The sequence below is a fragment of the Cherax quadricarinatus genome, chromosome 44 (genome assembly GCF_038502225.1).
Source record: "Cherax quadricarinatus isolate ZL_2023a chromosome 44, ASM3850222v1, whole genome shotgun sequence".
In the NCBI taxonomy this organism is placed as follows: Eukaryota; Metazoa; Arthropoda; class Malacostraca; order Decapoda; family Parastacidae; genus Cherax; species Cherax quadricarinatus.
The window spans coordinates 4,297,733-4,317,485 of record NC_091335.1 but is presented as its reverse complement, the minus strand read 5'-3'; the positions used below and the strand labels follow the sequence as shown (position 1 = coordinate 4,317,485).

Here is a 19,753-nt window from a genome sequence, read left to right as displayed (position 1 = left end):
GACGACACTGGAGGACAGGAGGGTTAGGGAAGACATGATGACAATATACAGAATACTGCGTGGAATAGACAAGGTGGACAGAGACAGGCTGTTCCAGAGAGGGGACACAGAAACAAGGGGTCACAATTGGAAGTTGAAGACCCAGATGAGTCAAAGTGAGGTAGTGGAGGCAGGAACCATACATAGCTTTAAGATGAGACCCAGATGAGTAAAGGAATGTTAGGAAGTATTTCTTCAATCATAGAGTCGTCAGGAAGTGGAATAGCCTAGCAAGTGAAGTAGTGGAGGCAGGAAACATACATAGCTTTAAGATGAGGTATGATAAAGCTCATGGAGCAGGGAGAGAGAGGACCTAGTAGCACTCAGTGAAGAGGCGGGGCCAGGAGCTATGTATCGACCCCTGAAACCACAATTAGGTGAGTACACACACACACTCAGACACACACACACACACACTCAGACACACACACACACACACACACACACACACACACACACACACACACACACACACACACACACACACACACACACACACACACACACACACACACACACACACAAGCCTACGGATTTATAGTTTCACCCTAAATATAATGATAATAATAATAATAATAATAATAATAATAATAATAATAATAATAATAATAAGAAGAAGAAGAAGAAGAAGAAGAAGAAGAAGAAGAAGAAGAAGAAGAAATAATAATAATAATAATAATAATAATAATAATAATCTTAGTAAAATATAATATAAACTAATAAAATTACGAATTAAAATTTAAGACTACTTATCGCAATAGTAGATAAAAGTTTTAAATAAATAGCACATTTTTTGTAAGATAAATGTAATATTTTGAGTGAGGTGAGCGCGCGCGCGCGCGGGAGGCGGCAGCGCCCGCCATGACGGACGGACGGGAAGCTGTTCCCAGTCATTCACAAAATTCGAAGAAATTTACGGTTATCGCGGTGGTGACGCCGTCAGGCATCTTGTGGGATGGTGAAGGAAGACGGACTGGTGATGGTAGGGTAAGTATATCAGTGGGGGAACAACTGGTGGCCCCAGGAGAGGTGAATGGTAACTTTGTTATCACTGAGATGCGAGTTGATGTTTATTCTTCTTCTAGGTTTATGAGGGATGTTTCTTCATACCGATGATAGGCTCTTGATCCAAGGAATCAGTATAAACCTTAGTAACGGATACCGAAAAGTGGTTTACAAATGGCGAATACTAGGCCATCTCAGAGAACGTTTTGATCTTGGGACCGTAATCACCGGATCAAATTTTGTAGTTAACACATCCTAGTGTTTACTTAAGTTTCCTTGTTTTTATACCTTGGATTAATTTTGACTGCTTCCCATTCCTCCAGGTGCTGTGTGACCCCTACGGGCTTAGCGCTCCCTCATGAATGTAATATATAGTGTAGCTGCTTGCAGGTCATCCCTTGATTTGTAAAATGTTTACGGGTGACAGGAAGGGAATTTGAAGCGTCGTATTATCATTATATTATAGTAAAGGTCATCTGTATGTCCCCTGCGGGTTTAGCGCTTAGTTTTGATTGTAGTAATAATAAATATTACTTTAGGACAGGTGTTTCCTGACGTGGGTCTTAGTCATATGACCCGCAGCTGGAGCTTTTGGTCATCTGACCGAGGCCTTCAGCTGGCTTACCCCTCCATGGTTATGATTATAAGCATGCGTGAGCGTGTTTGATAGGAGTGAATGGAGACAAATGGTTTTTAATACTTAACGTGCTGTTGGAGTGTGAGCAAAGTAACATTTATGAAGGGATGCCTTGGTGGGAATCGGCCGGTGTGATAATAAAAAAAAAATAATATAATAATTAGTATAAGTATATATTTTAGGTAAAGGCATTGTCTTTTCATATAAAATTGACGATACTCACGTGACAGAACTGCATGTCCTCGGCGTCATCAATGGAAGGGACGGTGACCTTGCCCTGAGACACGTAGTGATAATCGTAGATGTCATCACTAAGGTGACATAAAGCTGTTAAAGACGAGGGAAGGGGGAAAAAAATATGAAAAATTAGCATGAATCGATATCATCGTCTCAAACTATATCCAGGGTTGCATAACTGAAAACAACATACTCTGGAAGGTGAAAAGAATTAGTAGAGGTATTGGAAAAAATTGTATATTAAAAGTAACCCAAGAACGTCTCATAGTTCTCCTGTAGTCAAATATTCGGTTGTGGTGTATCGATCCAGCGGATTCCCTCTCATTTGGGCACGTGAGGATACATCTGGTCAGATGGTATTACGAGGAAAAAAAATAAAAAAAAGTAAAAAATTATCTACGGTTAAAATATCGATTTATTGTCACAACATTCGTCGATATTTTAACTGGTCAGGGTGTCTGGTCAAACTCAAAGTGACTCACATAATTGCTCTGCTCACCTTCATCTGAGGAGATTGTTTTCTTGTTCTCTTTTTAAGGCTGTAATTTAAAAATAATGATTTTACTATTACAAAAGAATGTCGGTTTGTAATATAAGTTACACTATGGGTTTGAAAACAATATGCAGACCAAGCTATAAGAGGAGCAACGTTTCGCTTAAGGTACGGGTGGGGTTAGAACTCGTGGCAAGTGCGAGTTAAGGAAGAGTTTAATGAGTCATAATTCGATGAAGCTCTCCTTGGTTAAATGTTCAACTGAGACTTGTTCTGCCTTTTGTCTTCATTTGCATATCAATCAGCATTACCTTTTTACAGCAAGAAATACAATAATTCATTAAATTTATTATTCAATATAAAAAAAATAGACAGAAATTATAATTACCTGTGTAATACTTTAATGTTCATAAATAGATAAATGGTTTAATATTTATAGCACTAAAAGAAGTTTCATAATTTTCGAAGTTTTATGCAAATATTGCTTATACAAAGACCTAAACGAATTCATAGTCAAATTCTTTCATTTAATTTTTTTTTTTGTTTCCCGGGTTTGAATTTTATTTGTTTCCTGATTATCAATAGTATTTGAAGCCTAATCGTTCTGAGTGAGAATTTTCTAGATATACGCAACTCAAAAGACCAATTTTTTTGTTTAATAAAAATTAATTTTGAAAAAATTGTAAAGAAATCAAGATTGGTTGCTTATAGTAATTTTCAATTTTAAACATGATCTGTCTATAATAGTTATAAGTACAAGATGTTTCCTTTGTTTCTTTACAATAATTTTGGTAAAAACTATTTTTCTGAAGATGTTTTGGAAATAATGTTGCACATACGTGTTTAATTTTCCCATACTGCTTTATTTTAAGTGATGTGTTGAAATTTAAGTAAACCTTATCGACGCAGAGATCAAGACCGCAACAGTTACTAATCATCCAACACACTAAAACAAAGAGCTGACTATTTTACTAAACTCTGTGTAACAGCGTGTTGAAAATATCAAATATCTGCAGTGAAGTCGAGTTGTAAACATTTCGATTTAGTAAAGATATGGGGAAATATTGGTTTGGGAAAAGAGTTATTATATGAGTGGGACAAACTCCCAGGTAGCGTACTAAGGCAAGAATTTTGGTAGCTTAAAATATAGGTTGGAAGGTACGTGAGTGGGTGTAAGTTGAACCTATCTAGAATGGGCTGGTAGACCTGCTGTAGTGTTCCTTCATTCTTTTGTAAGTAAAATGTTATTTATGCATACATTTAGTGACTAGACTTGCAACCTAATTTAAAGATTTCACTTCCATATAATACTCATCTGAGTTATATCGATATTGGAGAGTGTTGTTCAGGAGATAATTTGATCAAAGGAATTGGCTTTGCCCTCACTTTCCTCGGGTCAAACCTATTACCTCCCGTTTTCCCCAGATCTGTGACCCCCTACGGACGTAGCGCTTTCCCATGAATATAGTAATATTGGCGAGAATGTGTTAGTGCTGATATTAATCCTTATCAGTAAATATGATATTCTGTATTTTAAGCCTAGTCATATTTATCTTTATGACAAATAAAATCTATAACGCATGCATATTAATGGTCAACTTTACTGCTGTTAATGAACACAGTATTAAATAGATGTTTTATATTTAACATGGGATCATGTGAAGATTGCCCCTACCTTCCTTCCCGCTACACTCTTCCTCTACAGGAACACAGTGAAATGTAGTTATGCAAACTTATAAATAGGTTAGGTAAATTATTTGAGTGAGGAGGTAGCCAGGGAGGGAGTGAAGGCACTCTTGAAGTGATGGAACGCGCAAAAGGACGTAATACCACGAAGGTCCTGACCGAAGACACGACTTTTGACCTAGGTTGATTAATTGGGTGTAATGACTGTGGACTACATGAGGGATATAAAGGCTGCATATAAACTGTTCACTAGTCAAGGATATTTTTTTTATCCTTATAATAAGGACTGAAGTGAACTTAGCATAATATATTGAATTGTAAAGAACACGGAGCTATTTTTTAATAATTTATGAAAATAAATAAATAAAAAAAAAATTTTACTTTGATTGGTCTCTGGATATTTTTAGATATTTTAAACTTGTAATGTCCATGTCAGTAACTGGTGATTTTTTTTAAATCACAATCAATGACGTAAATTACATGTGAACTATTCAAGAATTTAACTGATGTTTTACTAAAGACGCACTTACGTTTGATCAGTGGCACCTGGTCGGACATCATCTCGTAGAAGATGTGGTAGGAGCGCTCAAGAGATTGTTGGGAGATCACACGGGCCTTCTCCAGCAGGTAGACCTCAATGTCAGCACCGGCCAGTTTGCCGTTGGGTTGGAAGTGAATACGGATGAACTTACCCTGTTGCAAACATATGCAAATATAATTTTATATAAAGATTTAAATTAGCGAAATATTTCAACGTAATTACTCGTTCTCGTAATTTCAGACCGTATATAGAATTATATAACGTCACATTATCCATAATGCTATTTCGTGAAGCCTTACTCTTACCATTTGTGAGTGAAGTTAAGAAAAACACTGTTAATTAGTGAACATTTGTCAACACACGGTCGTTAAAATATTATTATCCTATTGCTTTCTTATATAATCATGTGCATATCCATTCCAAGATAGAGGTAATAACAAAACTAGGACCGTGTACGATCGGTTCACACCGTGGATGAATACCGGGTGATAAACTTAACGCCAGCATAGGTAAGTAGACTATTGTAGATAAATGGTTCAGAGAACCTATAAGTTGATAAATTAGAAAACATGTGCAACACTTGGGTATCAATAAAGACACCCAAGTGTTACACTTGTATCTAATTTATCAAGTGGACTATTGCTTGAACTATGTGTAGTGGGCAACCACTTCCTTTGTCTTGTATAGGAATTGAAATATTGCAAAGGTTCTACCTCAGTACGTATCATGTTATTCATAATAGTTATTCGCATTTTCCAGGACTTACTTTATAACTTATTGTATTATACATAATACACTGATCATCAAATGCAAATTAATGCACCAGCCCATATTACAAAATTTTACCTGCCAATTTAACTGTTAAAAATATATTTTTGAGTACTTGAAGATTCGACTTTTCCCCAGAAAAACATTTAATTAAAATTATGTAATTTTTTACATGTTAACCTTTAATTTTAAACCGAAACAAACATAAAATACTAATTTGTAGAATTTGCATAATATAAATTACTCTGATTTATTCAACATATCTAAAAATTTGCATAACTTGGATTACCTTTTTCTTTGGGAAGGGAAAGACTAATCGTTAAGTGACTCGAAATGTTTTGATACCAAAGTAGGACTTCAAATGTATATTACTATACTTACGAAGCGGGATGAGTTGTCGTTGCGAACTGTCTTGGCATTACCGAAGGCTTCCAGCACTGGGTTGGTCTGAACAATTTGGTCTTCCAGATTCTGAAAGGGTAGTTGAAGTAACTTATTATAATAACTTCTAAAACAGTCAAACAATAAAATTACTCTTTTCATGTATCTAAAGTCACAAAGAAAGTGTAAATATTAATGAATATTTTGATTGAAGTTAAATAATGTAATTTTTTTTTGTAGTTTGACCAAAAAGAAGTGTTGACATTTAAACACACAGTAACTCATAGACTACCACAAATTAACGTATGATATTTCTTATATATTCTTACTTGCTTCTTCTCATCACTCTTCTTGGCGGTGGCGCCGACGTTGGCGAAGTAGGAGAGCACCTTCTTGGTGTTCTCAGTCTTGCCAGCACCAGACTCACCACTGTTAGGGGTGGGGTGAACGGAATTATGTGGTTAATAGAAGCAACGTGTTGCAATCACTGAGAAGAAATATATATTGAAATGTACAATGAGCAGATACCAATTTCTTGTTTAATTCTAAAATAATTGCAAATGGAAAGCAAATAGGAGTACTGTATTTGTAATTATTTTATATAATTTTGGCCATATTTAAGAAAGAAATCTGGATGTAATTAAAAAAAATACTAATTTAATCATTTGAAACTGAAGGAGACTATCACGAATTTTTTTCCAAACATGGGATTTATGTCATCATCTTCAGAAAAAGCTCGTCACCGTATACTTACGTAATAAGCATAGACTGGTTTTCAACAACTGGAAAAAATGAAATGAATTATATGTAGATGTTTTATATTCCCTGAACTATCTGCATTCATGAAGATATATCGAAGGAAAAAAGAACCACTGCAAGAGGATTTAAATGCTTAGAACAAAAGGTTTTTTGAATATATCTTATGCCAACTTTTATGAAATATTCTTTCCTTAATAATATCATTATTGGTATTGTTTTAACTCCGACTTCACAAGTTGATTATGGCTCAGGTTGGATACTCTGAATTGTACAAGAGATCTGTTACCCTTCCAGTCTTAGCGGGTTTTTATGTATAACTCAAGATGAATTATATAATTTCAAAAATGGTGAACATATGTACTTACGTTGCATCATGTTCATGTAGGCACCGTCAGCAATGGCAAAGAGATGGGGAGGCACCTCATTACGCCTCTTGCCCTGGTAGATCTGGACCACACGGTTGGTGTAGATGGGGTAGCGCTTGTAGGGGTTGATGGCGATACAGAAGAGACCAGAGTAGGTGTAGATAAGCTTAGCGACGTAGCGAGATCTCAAGTTGTAGAGGACGGAGGGGTCGTTGAGGTAGGTCAAGTTGGACATGTCTTCGCATTTCTCGTATTTTGGAGGATTGACTTGGTGCACGAGATCCTTCTTCCAGTTCTTGGTCTCGCCTCCCGCGTAAACGATAATGAGATCGCCCTTGTTACCTTGAATCTCGCCCTCGATGAAACCCTCCTTCTCATCAGGAACCCAACAGGATTTCTTAGGGTCGTAAGGCTTCGTTGCATCCTGCATCTTCATTTCCATTGATATGTACAGAAATTCGGAGGGGTCAGGGTCGGGACCCGTGCTCTTCTTCACGTGGCCGGGCATGGTGGTGGTGGTGGGTGCCTGATGTTCTCAACTACAGTTCTGAATACTTTCACTGGACCTTACCTGTAATGCAAAGGATATGATTTAAATAAACGACACATTAACGTTCATAAACGCACTGTAAAGTCATGAAAGAATATATAGCTGTCTCATTGCCTTCATCGGGAAGAGCGAAAGGCAACATTTGCAAAGTGAGGGGAAAAGATGCCGAAAGGAAACTGTAGTTTTTTTAAATGGGATTGTAGAGCAATGAAACGAATTTAAAAAAAAGGGAAATAAGTGCTATAATCTTCGGATGTTAAAATTTATGATGAATCGGCTGTTGAAGACTGGACACTACGAGCACAGTTCTGTTCTGGTAGATATAGTTACTGATGATGAATCACTAAGAACATACTTCTGCTCCACTACATACAGTTACTTATGACGAACCATTAAGGTTAGGTTAGTTAAGGTCCGTCAGGAAACAAGACAAGTGTTTCCTGACGCGGGTCTTAGTTATCTGATGACCCACAGCTGGAACTTTTGGTTTTCTGACAGAGGCCTTTCGCTAGCTTACTAGTCCATCCCTTGAAAAATTATGGTTATGATTATAACCATTAGATGGCTTGACGAAACACTAAGAACACAGCTGTGCTCTTATCCACCACTACTGAAGACTGAACACCACGATCATAAGTTTGCATTAAGAATATTTAATGCAAGTATAATGTTAAAAAACACCGTGTAAAAATAGTGAGTATAGCTGTAACATATACAGCCATGTTAAAATGTAGTCAAAATGTAAGTTAAGGGCAACCGAGATGAGCGTGAATGTTTTCTCCCTTGCAATCAGCTTCTGGAGATTGGAAACGAAAATAAATTTCAGTAACTACACTTGCAAACACGAAGTTAGAAGAGCCAGTAACAACAGTGCCGTTTTCTGTCATGTGCATGACCCGAATTTGATAGCTGTGACTTCGGTATTAATATACAAATAATTGTAGATTCGAAACATGTTGCATCACTGACAAACTACAGCCTCTCTAAGGGAAAAATTTTTTCCACATCGAATTGTACATGTTCTTATCCTCCATTGATCAAACCTAATTGTCTCCCGTTCTCAAGGTGTTGTATGAGCCGTGAGGGTTCATACGGCGCCATGATAGTATCGTGTGCATAAACATTTACTATAACCCAGTTCTCACATCCCACTTATTCTCTAGTGTTAATGCACCTGGGGGCGAAGGAAGTATAGAGGAGAGAGTTTGAGAGGTGTTAGTCAGTGTTTAGAGTTTTGAACTGAAAATAGTTGTAGATGGCACAATATGAAGACTTGGAATGCCAGGGATAAATGGTAATGGGGAAGGGGCCTCTAATTGAACTTTACATAGAAAGAGGTTTGATAGTGATACTTATTTTAATAAAAAACGATGAGTTTACGAGATATGATATAGTGCTCATTGACAGAATTTTGAATGACTCTATTGAGGGTAAAAGGTTGATGTGTAGGCTTCACTGTGTGTATGATTTTAAAGGAGTGACTGATATGTCAAATCATTATTTAGTGGTAGCTACGGTAAGAGTAAAAGGCAGATGGAGTACAAAGAGAATGGTGTCGGTGGTAAGAGAGAAGTGAATTTAAAGAAACTAAAGGAGACGGTGGAAGTTATTTGAAACTTAATAGTAGAAAGATGGGGTTGAGAGAGCACAGGTAATGAGCCACAGGTTGAAGAATTATGTGGTTGGGTCTAAGACTGCAGCACTTGAGTGTGCAGCAAAAGTTCGTGGTTATAAGAGGGTGGGTGCAGGTGGGAAGAAGAATTTGTGGAATAATGATGTTAAGAGGGTGATAAGGGATAAAAAGTTAACATATGGGAGGCTTTTACAATACAAAAATTATATTCGCTAGGAAGAGTATTTGGAGAAACAAAGTCTAGTTAAATGTGGGGTGAGGGCAAAATGAGAGCCAGTGAGAGAATGGGTGAGTCTCTTTACCAGCTGAGAATAAGAAACAGTATTGGGAGTAACAAGTTGAAAAAGTCTTGGAAACAAGCGAACTTGTCAGATAAAAATAAAAGAGGGGAAATGTTAGACATGGAAGTGAAGGTACTGGAAAAATGGAGAAAATATTTTGAGAAGTCGTTAAATGTTGATGAAGACAAGGCTGTGAGATCTTGCGTTGAGCAGGGAAGAATATTATCAAGTAGGAGTAGAGCCAGAGATGGATGTTGGGGGAAAGTGTATGAGGTAATACGTAAAATGATATGGGTTAAAGCAGTCGGGACAGTTATTAGTACTGAGATGTTAAAAGTGTATGAGGTAATACGTAAAATGATATGGGTTAAAGCAGTCGGGACAGTTATTAGTACTGAGATGTTAAAAGTAGGCTGGAGTAAGTATATGCATGAAAGAAGGGAAGGTGCTTAAGGATGGGCAAATAACATGTAGAGTTCCCTTGTATAATGGGAAAGAAGAACAAGAGAGACTATAAGTACTACGAGGGAATAAGTCTGTTGAGTATACCGGGTAAATCAATTCACAGAACGGGTGGGGTTCGAACCCGTGGCAAGCCAGTCCTAAAACTGATTTCGAACCCCACATGTTCTGTAATTTGTATTAATGGTGTTATTGCGACTTCGTGAGTAGTGATACAGGGTAAAGTATTGGGTAGATTTATTGTTGAAAGATTTAAGGACAAGTCAGAAAGTAGGATTGCAAATGAACAAGAGGATTTACGAAGGGCAGGGGATCAGTAGCATATAAGTGAACAATACTTAGATAATAGGTAAAGGAACTGTTTGTCGCGTTTATAGATTTAGAAAAAGTAAATGACAAGGTGGATAGGGAAGTAATGCGGCAGATAGAAATGTATGGAATAAATAGTACCTGCTTAAAGGCACTAGAGAGTTTTAGAGGAGAGTGAGGTCGGATTAGGGTAAGTAGGAGAGAAGGGTACTATTTTCCAGTTAAAATGTAAAGACTGGGATGTGGTGGAGGTGTGTGCGATGAAAAGATGATTAATCTAATGCAGAGTCCGAGTTTTTATAGTTACTCTTTACCGACGACATAGTTCTTTTGGGAGATTCTGAAAGAAGTTGCAAGGCTTGATGGACGAGTTTGGGAAGGTGCACGAAAGAAGGAAATTAAAAGCGAATACAAAAAGGAACAAGGTGATCATTAAACAAAATGTTTAGGCAGCGAAAAATTGGATATCAGATTGGAGGGAACAAGTATAGAGGAAGTGAATGTATTTAAATATTTTGGGGTTGACTTGTCGGCAGACGAGTCTATAAAAGAGGAAGTGAATCACAGAACAGTGAAGTATTGAGGTGTCTGTGGAAATAAGTTTATAAAGGCAAGAAGAAGAGTATACCAAAATAGAATGACCAACTGTGTGTGTAAACCAAGGAGAAAGGAAGGGAGTTTGGAGGTCGTCCCAGGAAGGGTTGGACGGAGGATTGGTAGGCACTTGAGCATTCAATAGACTTGTATGAGAATGTTACATCGAGGTGAGTGGAGACAAGTGGTTCTTGAGATTTGAAATGCTGTGGGAATTCGAGTCCGGAAGGTGGGCAGTATATTGCCAGAACCGAAGTAGAGGTGGGAATATTACGGTTCAGTGGGTTATTTGAACTATATTGTTTGTGCACTTCACGCAAGATAGCTATTGAATGAATGATAGTGAATGTTTTCATTTTTGAGGTTACCCTACCTTGGTGGAAGGCAGCCGATGTGGTTAAAAAAAATGTATATATATATAGTACATAGCATTAAGATTAAAGCACCATCCTGATAGAGATACTTCGATCTGTATATATTCCTTTACTTATATCTGCGTTTTTAATGCAGGATTATTTTCATGAGTATTTTCTGTTTATCCTGCTTTAACCTGTAACCTTCGTCTCCTCAAAAATCATAATCCTTCTTGTCGAAAACTTTATGGAATACTTGGTAAATTTCAGTCTCCCAACCTCACAAGTATATTGGTTAATTTAATACTTGTATACGCATGTATATAAACATAAATTATATCGTAGTCATTTTCTAATTTTATCAGATATGCGTGACTTACAACGAGCTTCACTGCACCACCACGAACACACCACTGTAACAAGCACCAAGCAAGGGACGTCTGAGCAGTGAGAAGGAGCGATCACCAGGAAAGGTAAGTGCTGCTGCTGGTGGGAGGTTTTAGCTTGCAACAGGCAAGAATAGCGCCGGCCGCACGCACTGACCACCAAGCTTGAAATACATCCAATTTGGCAGACCAGCGTAATCACACTAGGAGACCACATGCATAATTCCGTTTTGAAGCAGATAATCTTATGTTCTCAATATATCACATAACTAAAGCATCCACTTGCAGTCACGTTTATATTTTTGTTTCCAGATGTACGTTTGCAAATGTGAATTCCTTCAAGAGTTGTGCCTTGATCCTGCTAATAGGCTCTTTATTCAAGGAACTGGAGGTGTACTCCGTATCCTTAAATCAAACTTCACTTCCCGGTCCCCAGAGTTTAGCATTTCTCGTCAGTAAAATATTTTGTTATACGAATGTCAGTTTTTTTGCTCATCCTCGCCCCTAAATATTGTAGTGTTCCTCATTCCGTACGTAATTCGTTTCCGGACAATCGTAAGTAGTTCTGAGCTCTACCTTGCAATTCTAAGCATTGATCGCTGCATTCCACGTACAGCCGCTCACAGACGTTGACATCATTGGGCCTCTTTGGCAAATTATTTCCGTTAATTTATGCATGATTTGATACACATGAATAGTCAACACTACTACCTTTTCATACAGCCTGTATGTTGAAACATTCAGTCATGTGCATGAAGTGATCTGTATACATCAAGTGCTCCAGGAGCTCGGCTAATGTAGCCGAGAAGTGAGGCTTCCGGGTCTCTCTAACACCCTGTATCTTATCTTATATACAGATTTTATATACGTCTATAAGAATATGTTATTTTGGTGTGTATGCGTGTATATATATATGTGTGTTTATGTGAGGTCAAGTCCAGGAATGTTTTGTTATGTTTGTGAGCATCAACTCTGCCGGACCCGGATCAACCAGCCATTACTAAACTTCCTGTTTACATTTTAAATTGTTGGACCTTTTTTTTTTATCGTTGTAATCATTTAGATTTTAGAATCCACAATTACATAACTTTGACTGTGATATACGGAAAATGCCTTTTCGGTACTGATTTGAGACCTGAAACAATTTTACAAAATAAATAGTGGTACTGTAATTTTTAGGCAGCGCTTGTATTCTTTTCTGATAAACTAACGATTGTTTTTGCCAAACAAGGGTTTTTTTCAATATGATAATTATATGAAAGGCGAATTGTAGACTTAAATATTATTGAATGAATGCCACATCAGATTCTCGAGGACAGTTCAATTTTAAGACAGTGTTTTGCATGCAAGGAATGGTAACATCTGTAGAACGTTTGGCAATCAAGTTACGTAGAGGTAGTTTGGTCACGGAAGGTCAGGTCATACCTCTGTTGAAAGCTTGTTGGAGGTTGGGTCATGCCTCTTCATACTTTATTCTCCAGACTGTGAGTTACTTGTGAATTCTTACCTTAAAAATGTCAGAACGCTCGTGATTTACCAATCACATAGATAGGTTAGAAAAAAAATAGTTCGCTTAATAAATGAAGAATGGCAATCTAGTAGGTGTGAGACCCTCGATGTGACTGTCCTGTTCCCATATATGGACTGTATATTATTGATCCAATTTGTTTTCTGTTTGAGGGATATATCTGTCCTCTAAGCCTCAGCAACAGTATCACTGGAATGTGGAACAAAGTGGCACACACATGAAACCAGATCCCACTTTTGGAGAAAGGCCAAGAAGCTGCTGAAACTCGACTCCACCAAGGGCATCTTGGCGCAAAGCATATCAACAGATATTTAGATACAACTTGTTCGTAGTGTAAAAGTGGATTGTGACCTTCATAATACTCGTGTAGTCGATATGCTTTAGAACTAACAAACTGGGATGGAAAGCTGTGTATTTCTTTGGTCAGTGTATAATCTATCTCATACATTTTGGAATTTAAATATCCCTGAAATTAGTATTAAGGTGAATTATTGTGGGCAGACATAACATATTAAGTGAATAATTGCGGGGACAACGGTGCCTTGGTTTGTAAGTGGGCAGGTAGTAGAAAGAACTGGTAGGACTGGGTTGTACGTTGATAAATAGTTTTAGAACCGTAAGGGAGACAGTAATGGGATATCGCTCAAGCCAAGTTGAACTGTTGTGTTTTCTACTACTAGATCGACACCAGCTTGCTTATGCGAAACTGGAATATATCTCTACAACTCGAATACTAAATCTATATTCCGCCCAGTGTGCTTGACGTACTTCCACTAGTAGTCCCACCCCACATGTGACAACGTCTACTACTGCTACATCGCTCCACTCCTTCCACCGGCTCCTCTGTAAAAAAATTCTGTTCTTATATAGCAGTATTACATTGGGCATAACGTCTCTCAACAAAGATAACCAGATGTTGCACTTGTGTCTTATTTAATAAAGTGTCGATGTTATATACCTTTGATCCATAGACAGTCTCAGTAAAGACTAGAAGAGCGATAGGTAGTTTTGACCGAGACTCAGGTTATAGGATGGACTCGATTTTCTATCATAAAAGAAAATAAGTGGCCAGTTTCAGCAGTGTGTTGGAGACCTTGAGGATCAGGAAGTGGAGTAGACACCAGAATTATCAGTAGGAAAATAATTATGGCCCAGACTGATACGAAGTTTTTAGTTTGACGAAATGCAAATTTCAGACAATGGGCGCTATGAAGATCTTGTTAGAAAGAGTATCAAGAAGATAAAGCATAGAATATTCACAGGAGAAATGGGTTTAGATGTGAATAATGTTTATGATGAGAATATGAAGACTTTATGAAATCGTGATTATAGCCAATACGAGTTAGTTTAATACGAGAGAAGTGATAATAATAATAATTTCAGAGTCGAGAAAGTAAAGTCTGCAGATGTGGAAGAAGACATAAGAAAAGAACAAGTATCTAAACAGATGCGCATGGTAGGAAAAAAAAAACCGAATGTACATGCTACTGTACATAGGCTTGCGATAGACGGCAATCAAGAAACACTTGTCTTAAGCAGTAGAGATGAATATTAGGGAAGCGATGTAGCAAGTTCCATTCCAATTCATCCTTCACCTTCATAAATAAAGCAAGATTATTAAGAGCAACAAGATAGAATTGGAAGAGACGAGTCATATGGCCAGAGAGCGAAGACATCGCCTTCACATGGAAACCAGAGAGAAGGACGTAGACCAGTAGACCAGCAGTGTGCAGTACTCAGTCTTCTCATTGTACAGACAAACCTGATTACTGTATTTAAAAATTAATACAGGTTTATTTCGGTATGTTTGGCAAAGGTTAGTGCCATGCCAACACTCCCACACTAGTTTGGAATTTCCCACTTGGAAGGTTGCCACCCATCACGTTTAAGAAACAATACATTTTTGTATTTTGCTTTATACTGAGAAAGGCTTAACCTCACAATATATTTCAAATAATCCAGTTTTTAGAAACCTCTTTTCCAGCCTTCGAGGAAAATCACTTAAGAGCGAACAGACAGGAATGCTTTAATTTTCTTAAAGTGAAACTTCCCGGTGAGTCTGTAAAGAAGCGTAGGATTGGTCAAGAAACAAGGCTGTTCGTAACTGCAGTAGCTTTAGTTATTGCTCAGATTCGTCTAAATAGCTCATAATCAAATGACGTGCGCATCACGCGTTCAGTCATATTACTACAGGGGTCGGCAGCCTTGTTCTGTCATGGGGCCGGGGCCCATGTTTTGAGCGGATGGCGGGCCACCTATCCCCATAGTTAATAAAATAAAGAAGTAATGATAATAATAATAATAATAATAATAATAATAATAATAATAATAATAATAATAATAATATAAACACATACATACTAAACTTTGACATATATTTATATATTTAATTAAGCAATATTATGTCTACTGAACATCGATACCATGCCTAACCCTTCTAGGGTAGGGTAGGTGCCTGAGCCCGAGCCTTTAGCTCATAAGACTGTCATTCCTATTTGCCCCCTTGTGGCGGGGATGGCAGACCAGAGAGGCCTAGCTTGTGGCTAGGCCTGGGGACAGTTGGTCCCAAAGATGAGGAGGTACTTGTGCCTCCTCCCATGGGAGACTTAGGTCTCAGACACTCCCTATAGAGGGAGCCAAGGCCGGGCCACCACTTGGAAAAGGCCCGGGCCGGGAGAATACCGGCTAATCTTTAATAATAATAATAATCTACTGAACGTAAGTTATTTTGAGACACTGGTATTGAACCTATCCTCACCTCTCTCTCTCTCTCTCTCTCTCTCTCTCTCTCTCTCTCTCTCTCTCTCTCTCTCTATCTATCTATCTATCTATCTATCTATCTATCTAATAGGAGTTAGTGTGACACTTGGTGTTGTTTGTCGCTCGTCAGTCTCTCAATATTAGGTGTAAGGCTGGAAGAGGCCAGATGCAAGATGTCATCTAAATGGGCATCAGTCAGCCGGTTTTTTAATTAACTCTTCGTGTATTTCATTTTTGAGAAGAGTTGCCCGCACATGTAAGCACTGCCCATCACTGACATCAACTGCCCATCACTGACATCATTTTTCTCGCGTGATCTACCAAGTTGGTATACATACCAGTTTAAAGAAGATATTCTTGTAGAACTCTATTAGAGATACGCCCGTTGCATTAAATTTTGATCTTAATACATCGTTGCACTGCAATAAGTTCCATTTCAACATTTGCTGGTGCGATGTCGACGTCCACGTCAAATGGAGTGGAAAACAGCCTAAAATTACTTGTGTGAGCAAATGTCAGTGAAACGGAAGAAAACCCAGCTTTCAAATCACGTATCAGTCACAAATGTGTTGGTGTCTGCTGCCTTTTAATTTTTAAACACATACGTAGACTTATATACGGGTTTGTAACACCGCTGATACAAAAAAAAATAGTAAGAGAGTCACTTCCCGCTACAGCTGATCGTAGTTTTGATCGCAGAATTCATGATGACAGTAGCCTGTGAGCCGGGTTGATATATTTCTCTGAGGGACTGCGGGCTTGAGTATTTCTGGTTATGGGCCAGATTCAGCCCACGGGCCATAGGTTGCTGATCCCTGCTCTCCTAGGTTAGTTATGTTTGTCAAGCAACAGGACAAGTGTTTCCTGACGTGGGTCGTATGATGACCTACAGCTGGAGTTTTTGGTCATCTGACCGAGGTCTTCCTTTATTAGATTAATCACAGGAGAAAGACTTCATGGGCATCAAGCTGACATGTTACCACTGCGAAACCGGCATTAAAATAATAATAATAAGAAGAATTTTTATTGTTAGAGTTGTCGTAATCCCCACTGTGGTCACACATAAATTCTTACACGACCTCCAATGGTTAGACGGGTACAAGGAACATTTATTCGTACGACCCTACACTGATTTCAAGAGGCGAACTGGTAAGTTTGTCTGTCGACTCCCTCTCAACGAAGGTCCCCTGTGGATAAATTATTTTTTTTAACTAGCCCACTGCCTCTACCCATTAAAATATTTGTGTTTACATAGCTGTGCTTATCCACCAGAACTGAGTCTTCAGAATTATTCTTCCCGTAAGATAACATGGGCAGTGATCTATCCTTTCTTCACTGGATATATACACCGAGAAATTGATGAATAAAACATGTGAAACACCTAGCTTACAACTTGGCAATAATAGGACACAGAGAAATATTTATCTCTTAGTTTGATATTTTTAACACTAAGAATTGTTAATGTTCAGTGTTTTTCACTGCAGGTAAGTGGATTAACAGATCATCGGGAGACTGAAGCACACCATCTGTCAGGTAAGTGCATATTTTCTTTGGTTATTTATAGCGATTATTATTATCACCCGCGTTTTTTTTTTAAATGAAACACACGTACGTGGGAGACTGATCTCAGAACAAGGCAGAACCCACACTCGAGCACCGTGTTTACCACACACCAGACTGGAGAACTACATCTCGTAACATTTTGACCGCGAAGTATCGTTGTTATGGCTCATGCCACAACAGTTTGCCACAGCACCGGTGTGAGCACTGGTGTGAACTGGTGTGAACACTGGTGTGAGCGCTGGTGTGAGCTGCTGAAGACCGGAGAGAATCATCGTTGTCGGAGGTCATCTGCATTGCATTTCTCTGGTAAGATTTTTCACTAATCCAGATATAGTTTTTCGATGCCTAGGTCTAGCCACCGTGAATATGTCAAATATATATTGAAGATATATCTAGGGTAAGTATGTATGATTTTACATGACCATTAATATATTCTTCCTTTTACAGGGTAAGCGCATTAACAGCTCATCCAGAAACAACACACCAACGATCAGGTAAAAAATAAAAAATGAACAACGCCTAGCATGATTACTTATTTTCTTTACTTATAAAATAGATTCCTTGTCTCATGCGGTGAGAGAGTTTAGGACATAACCTATATTAGACAGTACACAAATAACCCGCACATAAAGGGAAGATACTTATGACGACGTTTCGGTTCGACTTGCACCATTACATAGTGACAAACTATACGACGGGTGGGGATAGAACCCGCGATCAAAGAGTCGTATAACTCTAGACCGACGCGTTAGCCACTGGGCCAGCTGGCTACAATAAGATTCATCCAGCTAGGTATATTTATACACCATAGGAAGGTTAGCATAGACACCACTGTGACTACAAGTGCAAGTTTTTACAGACGCATCTTTTTGTAGCCAGCTGGCCGTGGCTAACGCGTCGGTCTGGAGTTTTATGACTGACCACGGGTTCTATCCCTCCCCGTGGTATGGCTTGTTTGCAATCGTGTCATTACGATTTCGTGAGTTAGTGACACAAGCTTGAACACAGCATTTACTGGCCTGGAGAATGAGCAGATTTGAAGAGAAGAAACACAGGAGACTACACTTAAAATATGGTTTTAGTTAAGAATATCATATTACAAAAGTTTGTTAGCCTAATTTATAAGAATAAATAGAAGAATACCACTGCTGAATGGTGTCACAGACTGGCTAAGTTTAATTTGTTATAATGTCAGCATTTCCTACCTATTATATGCATATATTAATTATTAATCACATATACAGTACCAAGATTTTTTTTGCTTCAGAATTCCATTGGGAAAATGGTTCAATATATAATCTTAGCAGACCAAAATTCAACCAGGGATGAGATATAACATTATCTCCCACCTTGGCTCCAGTTTCTTGAATCTAGCCTACCTTCCCTTGTTCTTGTCCTTCACACGTAGGATAATATTCCTTATTTAAAGTTGTGTTGTTGTGAGGGATATCTGGGTTATCTGTTGGATTTAGTCCTGACTTTTCTTTCTTCTGCATTTCTTTCCTCTCCCCCATCTAGTCTTCAACTATACCCTCTTTATCCTTCACCCCTAGTGGGTCCTCGCCTCTGAGTCCTCTGTTCTTCTCTGGGCTATTGTTGTCTGAATGCCTTGTTAATCTCTATTCTGTCATTAATTTTTAGTGCGTATTTGGTATCCCATCTGGTTGAAAATTCCCTTTTAAAATACTGAAGTTCGGTATTGCTTCCATTGTTAGAAATTAGAAATGATGCAAATAGTAATTTAGAAATGATTGAAGTATGTGAAATACTTAAGCTATTTCTTTCTTTACAGATATATCTTTTTGAGAGCATCGCAAAAAAAAAAAAAATATTCACATCATGCAAGTATTATACAAGAAGAGAATATCAAGATTTCAAAATGTTTCCTTCTTCAAAGTACAAGGAAATAGAAGTTAGAAATAAATAATAGGTAAGTTAGAAATAATATGTAAACGTAAACAGTTATGAGTTATGGCAATAAAGCAACGAAACTCACTAGTGTAAGTCAGGGTTTTGATGTACTGGAATTCACTTGTTTCATAGTAATTCAAGGAAATACTACTCGGTTCGTAAAGCAAAAGACAGTTTTGGAATCAGATTAAGAAGAGTGGTAAATGTAGTCAGAAGGGAGAAAAAAATGCTTAATATTTCAGAATATGAGTGTAATATAAATACTTGCTGGAAAGGTGACAAAGGCAGTAGCAGTGAAGATGCACGAAGACACACACTTCACTCTATGAGATGAGTACTTCAACTAAGTATTCTGAGGAAGAGCAAATGACTATTTTTATTAATAAAATGACATCTGCAGATTTTTTGCTTCAAATTGTAACCAGTAAAGCCTAAACGTTTCACTTTGAAAGGTTAACCTAGTAGGCTGATGGAAAGCAATCTAAATATATACGAATTATTTTATTTATGTG

The 19,753-nt window shown here is 37.9% G+C and overlaps 1 protein-coding gene and 1 long non-coding RNA gene across 2 annotated transcripts in view; one reads left to right on the top strand and one right to left on the bottom strand.

The window, feature by feature from the left end:
* Nucleotides 1-19,753, bottom strand: part of LOC128706036 (uncharacterized) — a 96,422-nt gene that overhangs the window by 13,892 nt on the left and 62,777 nt on the right. Inside the window, exons 24-29 of the mRNA XM_070093872.1 lie at nucleotides 6,912-7,445; nucleotides 6,542-6,569; nucleotides 6,117-6,216; nucleotides 5,788-5,877; nucleotides 4,628-4,790; nucleotides 1,905-2,008 (exon numbers count right to left, since the gene is read on the bottom strand). Of these exons, the coding sequence (XP_069949973.1) occupies nucleotides 1,905-2,008; nucleotides 4,628-4,790; nucleotides 5,788-5,877; nucleotides 6,117-6,216; nucleotides 6,542-6,569; nucleotides 6,912-7,445 (1,019 nt within the window). The remainder of the gene's footprint in view (nucleotides 1-1,904; nucleotides 2,009-4,627; nucleotides 4,791-5,787; nucleotides 5,878-6,116; nucleotides 6,217-6,541; nucleotides 6,570-6,911; nucleotides 7,446-19,753) is intronic.
* LOC128697540 (uncharacterized) lies at nucleotides 10,337-19,163 on the top strand. Its single transcript, XR_011393142.1, has 4 exons — nucleotides 10,337-10,910; nucleotides 11,459-11,566; nucleotides 17,778-17,824; nucleotides 19,123-19,163. It is a non-coding gene; the product is annotated as an uncharacterized lncRNA (long non-coding RNA).